Source organism: Plasmodium sp. gorilla clade G2 (genome assembly GCF_900097015.1).
Source record: "Plasmodium sp. gorilla clade G2 genome assembly, chromosome: 8".
NCBI lineage: Eukaryota > Apicomplexa > Aconoidasida > Haemosporida > Plasmodiidae > Plasmodium > Plasmodium adleri (nom. inval.).
In genome coordinates this window covers 975001-982737 of record NC_041700.1, presented here as the reverse complement: position 1 = coordinate 982737, position 7737 = coordinate 975001, and the positions used below count along the sequence as shown (strand labels likewise).

The window sequence follows — 7737 nt, the reverse complement described above, 5'->3', positions numbered from 1 at the left end:
ATAAAATAAATGATACATACATATATATATATATATATATATGTGTTCATTTTTATTTTATATAAACGTTTAAGAGTCATTAATTAATTTCCATACTTACACTCCTTCATTTTCCTACTGGTTCATATTTATACCTATTTTACGCCTCTCATTTTGAATATGAACATGATCTTTTATTTGTCCATTGAAAAATATACATCTCTTAAGATTTAATGAAAATATCATATAATTTTTGTTCTTAAAAATATATTTAAATTTTTTTAAACATTCAAATAAATTTGTAAAATTATCAAAATGTAAAATTAATGTTCTTCCATTATTATTTATATGTACTTTTCTAGTTATCATTTTTTTATTTTTATTTTGATAAAAATCTACAAATGATTCATAATTTTTATTATTATTATTCTTATTATTTGAACTTATATTGGTTTGTAGATGACGATTAATTTTTTCTTCAAAATGTTTAAAATTGATTTTTGATATTTCATAAATATAATTATATATATCTGTACTATTTTTATATATCTCTTTAAAATGAGAATCATTATTTTCAATTTTAATATTACTATTTCTTAAAACAAATGAACACATATTGTTTGTTTCATTTTCACATGTTTTATTATTACTCATTATATTATTTATAATATTATTATCCTTTTCAGTCTCTGTATTTATTAAATTCAGTTCCTTCTTCTCTTGATGAAAAGAATCAAATTCATTTTCTAATGAACCACCATTATTATATATATAATTTTGTTCTCCTTCTTTTTTTTTATTTCCCTTAAGTAATATTTTATTATTAATTATTTCCAAATTTTCATTTGAAATAAATTTGTTTTTATCATTAATTATATTCTCTTCGTTACTACACATGTTATTTATTATTCCTTCAATATTTTTTCTCATATCATATTTTTTGCTATTTAATTTTTCTTCTTCTTTGATATGAGATATATCAAAATTGTATAAAGACGCGTTTAATAATAAATATAAAATATTATATATATTCAGATGAAAAGGTAAATGTGTTATTATCATAATATTTTTATTTACACACTTATCAACATATATTAATTTATTATAACAAAAAATTCCAAAAATTCTTAAAAAATCACTAGTTGCCATATCAGCTGATTTAGAGTCATAAAATTCTATAATACCATATAATTGTGTACTCTGGTTTGGATTCACAATTTTTTTTATTTTTTGAGGGTCTTTTTTTTTTATATTTTCATTGTTCTTATTAATATTGGCAGTTTGCTGGTTCTTATTATATATATTGTAATTACATATGTTATCAAGCTTTTGTTTATTATTATTATTATTGTCATTATTTTTATTATTATCATTATTATTATTATCATTATTATTATTATCATCATTATTATTGTCATTACTTTTATCATTATTATCAAACTTTATTTCCTTACCTTTTTGGTTCCCCTTCTTCCTTCCATTATTACTATCTCTATTCTTAGACTTACAACTATTTTTGGAACCATTTACTGTTCCCACATCTTTACATTCATTTTCATTATTTATCATATTCATGTCTACAGTTTTTAGCCTGTCATTAAAAAATTCTATAGCCTTAATTTTACCACAAAAAGAAAAGGTTTCCTTCAATTCTTTTGTAAGTAAATCGTAACTTAATATTGGTAGATCATATACTATTATAAAATTATTTTCATTAATATGATTACGTTCATTTTTGTTAGTAAACTTTACATCAATATCATACACAATTTTATTATTTATATAACCTTCATTCTTCCTATAATTTATATTATGAATTTTTCGTTTTTCCTCTTCTTCAGTTATTTCATAATCATAATTATAATAATCGTAGTTAACCTTTTCAGATGTTGTAATACATTCTGTTGCTACATCAATATTTTCATTTTCATGTTCATTTTCTTGTTCATTTTCATTTTCTTCTTTATTAATATTTAATATGTTATCAAAATAAAATGTATTACTAATATCTTCAGCTTTTAATATATCAACTGATTGAATAAATAAACATGTTAATACATCATTATATTTTGTTGGACATATTTCATAGAATGTTTCAAAAAATTTTATTTTTTTTTGAAAATTTTTCTTAGTTAATTTATTATAATTCTTAATTAATTTCTTAACTTTTTTAATATCACTATTAGAAAACTTATCATATATTTCATATAACAAATTATTATATGCATATATATTGCAATATCCTAAAGAATTCTCATATTTATTTACAAATTTATTTATATCTTCTATAGTATTTATTTTTTTTATTATTATATTATTTTTTATTCCTATTTGTTCAAATTCTTTAAAATATTCTTCTTTATTAAAATTATTATTTATAATTTCATTTTCATGGTTATTTAAAACATTATTTGTATCCACACAATTTTCATTTCTATTCACACATATTTCATTCTCATTTTTTTTTAACACATTATTTTTTTGAGTTTTTGATTCTTTTTTTTTTTTCATTTTTTCTTTCTTCTTCTCTTTGGTAATATTATTACTTATTTGTTCCTTATTTAATAAAATATCACTACATACAACCTTATTATCATTATTAATTGTAAGGTCTTCTTCGTTTCTGTTGATATTATTATTTACATTTTCTTTCATATCAGAGCTATTTATTGTAACACCTGATATTTCATCACTTATGGTTATATCCTTTTTCTTATCATCTTGTGTATCTTCTTTAATATCTGTTATTACATTTATGTTATTTTTTTTCTTCTTTTTTTTTTTATTATTTTTTTCATCCAAAATGATGTTCACGTTATTAGTTTTTTCTTTTAAAGGTATCATCGTTTTGTTCTCAACAAATGGAAGATTTTTCTTAACTTCCTTTTTAACCTTTTTATTTATTTTTTCCCCTTCCTTTATTAATTTTTTTTTCTTTGCTTTAATTTCTTTCTTCTTTTTCTTTTCTTCTTTAATATCAATTTTTATATCTTCATTATTATTCACTTTAACATTTTCATTGGTTTTATCTTTTATCAGAACATCAGCCACGATACTATAGTTATTCTCATTTGTTCTACAAAAAATGTTGTGATTAATATCTTGGATATATCTTTTTTTTGTAAGGTACTTATTTGTTACCCTGATATTATTTATGCATGATGAATTATTATTAACCGTTGAATAAAAAGCTGAAAAATCCTTTATATAAATACGAAAATAATATCTGTTTTTGTCGTTAATGTTATTTATACTACTATGGAAATTTTTTCTAAATAAAAAAGTGTAATTAATTACAGAAAAAAAAAATTCCTGTAGGTTACCTCTTTTTTTCATCATTTGAAATTTTCTAACACATTTCTTCCTTCTACATTAATATGTATATAAATATGTAAAAATCAAAATTATTCTACATAATAAATTAATAAATCAATAAATTAATAAACATATATATATATATATATATATATATATATATATATATATTATAGAATCAATTTTATGATAATTATGGGTTTGTAGAATATAATTATATATATTGAATTATAACAAATTCAATAATTTATAACAAATTAGGATTTTAAGAATCCTATATAATTTTTATATGCATTTTAAAGCAATATGAATTACATTTTATAATTAATATGTGTTTGATATATTTAGAACTTATAAACTATACATTCATATATATATATATATATATATATATATATATATATAATTGTTTATTTATATAATAGTTCTATAAATTGAGTATATATCAAAATCAAATTATTCATATTTATATATAATATATATATGGAACATTCAACAAAACTTTGGAATATTATTCAAAACTTTCAAAAAATTATATTTTTACATTTCTTTTTAATTATATTTTTGTAATATTATTTTATATATACATATTATATTTTAAAAAGCAAAAAATGTATAAATTCTATTGAGCGTAAAAAAAAAAAAAAAAACTTTTGTTCATATCTCACAAGGTGTTTTACACCTATAATATTAAAGCTTTAACATTTTTAAAGCAAAACGTTTTATTTCTTTTACCCATAAGAAAAGAACTATATAAAATATGACAGCAAAAAAGATGATATAAATAATTTATTATATATATATATATATATTAATTATATACTATATAATTGTTTTATGTTTTTTCTTCATTTTTTAAATCACATTATATATATATATATATATATATATATATATATAATATATTTATAAGATAATACATAAAAAAAAATGAAAAGGAAAAAAAAATTATATTTTATATAAACCTTCAATTATATATAATATATATAATAAATAATTTTACACATAAATAATAACATTTACATTATCTTTCAAAAAAAAAAAAAAAAATTAAAGAAAAAAGTAGATATAACTAAAACAATGAGTGTAAAAAATATAAGTACATAAAAAAAAAAAAAGGTGAAATGAAATAATAAAATAAAAAAATAATAATTATTATTCAATTTTTTGTAGATTAAAATCTCTTTTTTTTTTACATATATTAATATTTAATTCTTATCACTGTTCTTGTAATTATTAGAATTTCTTAAATTATTTTTAATAATTTATTCTTCCCAAATTCATACCCATTCAATTTATACATTTCAACTTGTTTAATTTTTTATCACCTAATTTTGCTTCAAATTCAAGACCCGCTTTTTTTGCAAAATTTATTGCTCTAAGTAACTCATCTTCATTTGTAGCTGTTCTTAGTAAGCTTCTAATTTTTTCATCTTTGACAAATTTTTTTAGTTTCTGTTTATTCTGATTAGGTGTTTTGTTTTTTTTCCCTTTTCTAATTGTAAATATCTTGTTGGGTGAGAAAAAACTCTGGGTAATGTTATGAACATATGTATGTTGTTCAGGATAATATTTAAGAAGCATATTATTATTACTATTATTATTTTTTGTGTAAGGTAAATTCTTCAAAAAATCATATTCCATATATGTCGATTCTATTTTATTATTATTATTGCTGTTGTTGTTATTATTGTTATTGTTGTTATTATTGTTGGTGAATCCTATTATGTCATTTGATCTTTTCAAATACATGTTAGGTATATTTCTATTAAATAAATGAAAATTATTTTTATTCTTCAAAGAATTTAATCTATTAAAACTCGCATTTAGTGTTGAATACATATAAAAATCTGTAACCAGTACATTATTTGTGTCATTATAATGGTTAACATTTTGATGTTTTTTATTTTTTAAATTTAAATAATAGTAATAAAAATTATTATTCTTTAAATAATTCTTGTTAAAAGGTACACTAGTGTTCGGGTAATAATTTTGCAAAGCATTATGATATAAAGTTTTTTGAAATTTATATTTAGGAGAATTATTGTTTAAATTATGAAACTCATTTACATTTAAACTTTTATATGAATTATCAAGTTCTTTTTCATAAGATTTTTCAAGTTCATTTACATATACATTTCCATATAAATTTTCCAACATATTATCACATGAATTTTTATACTTTTTTTCACGACTATTATCATTTATAATTTCGAACATATTTGTATTCAAATTTTCATACATGTTTTCATACATATTTTCATTCAAATTTTCATACATATTTTCATTCAAATTTTCATACATATTTTCATTCAAATTTTCGTACATATTTTCATAAATATGTTGATTCAGATTTTCATTAAGATTTTCATAAATATTTTCATAGAAACATTTTCTATCTTCATATAAATTTTTGTATTTTCTTCTTCTGTGAAGTTTTCCAAATGTTTTACTCTTATTAAATAATTTACTTCTGTTGGAATATATATTTTTTCTTTTATGTAGTTTTACATTTTGTATGTTATTTTCTTTCTTCTTTTTTTTCTTCTTTTTCCTTTTTCTTTTGTTTTTTTTATTTTCCATACTTAATGTATTTATATTACTTTTGTAGCTAACCCTTTTAGAGAGAGGAAAAAGACTGGTTGAAAAAGAAATTTTGGATAATTTTTTTTTTGGATATAAATATTCTTCACTCTTATATCGATTCCTATTCCTATTTCTACTTCTATTTTTAATTCTTTTTTTTTTCTTTTTTTCTTTTTTATTATTATATTTTAATTTTTCTATATTTATTTTATCCATAATTTTATTTAATTTTTCAACCACATCAACATTGATTGTGATCTTACCGTCAGTTGTTTCATGTTCTTTTATATGTTTTATATCAGGAAATTCTTTTAATACTTTCATTAATTTCATTAAATTACTTCTTACTATCCTATAACGTTTCCTAAAGTTTTTCCTTAAGGATTTTATTTTGGTTTCCAATCGTTTATTAAAATATAAACTTTTACTATCATATTTAGATAAATATGAACCATGAGAAAATTTTCTGTTCATTTTTTTACTCTCAACCTTATCTAAATCTTTTTTATCTTCAGGCTTTTCTAATTTCTCTTCTTCTCCTTCCTTTTCAGCATGTAGTGATAAATTTTCATTGGAAAAAATGTTCAGCATGGTTATATAAAAGACGACACATGAAAAAAATAAAATAAAATAAAATAAAAAATTATATATATAATATTATTTTATTTATTTAATGTATAAAGCAAAAGAAATCTGTCTGTATATATATTTGGAAAAAATAACATACCCTTGCATATCAATATATCAAAAATGTATATATATATATATATATATATATATGTTAATATATGTGACCTCACATACATAAAGAAACAGTTATATCATTTGTATACATATATATTTATACACATGTAAAAATATTTAAAGTGAATATTATTATATAAGAATAACCTCATTCTACCATCATTTTTAAGTACAACAGATATTAATATATTAACTCATTTATTATATATACATATTTAATATGGAAATACATTATAATAACAAGTTCAAACATATATTTGAAATTATAAAAATAAATTCATCTACGTAATACACGTATTGTTCATATATTTTATATATGAATTTATTATTTTTTCAACATATTAAAAATATATATATATATATATATATATTTTTTTTTTTCTAAATAAGACATTGTGTATATACAGATTTGTTCAAGAAAGGTATAAATCATGTATATATATAAATATTTTTTTTTTTTTTTTTTTTTTTTTTTTTTTTTTTATGTGTATGGTTCAATTTGAACCTCTTTCTACAATTCATACAATTTTCCTTCACAAAAAAAAAAAAAAAAAAAAAAAAAAAAAAACAGGCAAAGAAATTATATTAAAATAAATGATCAAATAAAAAAAAAAAAAAAAAAATTAAAAGACAAATGAGGATATATATTTATATCATACTGTTCATATAAAAATTGTTTAATAGTATATAATTATATATATGTTATATTTCATAATCATCATAGTCCTTTTGACTATCTTCTTTTTCATCTTTCTCCATTTTATCATACGCTTCTTGTTGATCTTCATCATTTTCACTTTGAGGTGTTTTCCTTTCTTCATCCATTTTCTTTTTTATATCATTCAAATTGAAAACATTATCTTTTCCTGGTATGTCATTGTTTATTTTTTGTTCCACATTATTAACAAAAATACGTGTGCCAGTATCCTCAGGTTTTATATCAACTGTTAATGAACTATCATCAATTTTTCTTTGTTTATTTTTTTTTCCTTGTTTTATATCTTTACTAATATTATTCATAAAATCAGAATTTTTATCGTTTTCTTCATTTGTATTATTAATATCGTCATTTTTATTAATATTATTTATATTAGTATTAATTAAAACACCTTT

At 18.8% G+C, this 7737-nt stretch overlaps 3 protein-coding genes across 3 annotated transcripts in view; all 3 read right to left on the bottom strand.

Annotated features, from left to right (window-relative positions):
* Positions 1-114: 114 nt before the first annotated feature.
* On the bottom strand, positions 115-3315 carry PADL01_0825200 (conserved Plasmodium protein, unknown function; the record flags this gene model as incomplete). The annotated part of the gene is made up of 1 exon (XM_028681605.1): positions 115-3315. One exon carries the CDS (start codon positions 3313-3315, stop codon positions 115-117), a length of 3201 nt encoding a protein of 1066 aa, XP_028537966.1.
* A 1269-nt stretch (positions 3316-4584) lies between these two features.
* Positions 4585-6471, bottom strand: PADL01_0825100 (conserved Plasmodium protein, unknown function; the record flags this gene model as incomplete). Its single annotated transcript, XM_028681604.1, has 1 exon — positions 4585-6471. One exon carries the CDS (start codon positions 6469-6471, stop codon positions 4585-4587), a length of 1887 nt encoding a protein of 628 aa, XP_028537965.1.
* Positions 6472-7326: 855 nt separating this feature from the next.
* PADL01_0825000 (conserved Plasmodium protein, unknown function) overlaps positions 7327-7737 on the bottom strand; it is a gene marked incomplete at both ends in the record, with an annotated part of 1341 nt that continues 930 nt past the window's right edge. The window contains one exon of the mRNA XM_028681602.1: positions 7327-7737. This exon is cut by the window's right edge and continues 930 nt beyond it. Coding sequence (XP_028537964.1) covers positions 7327-7737 — 411 coding nt within the window.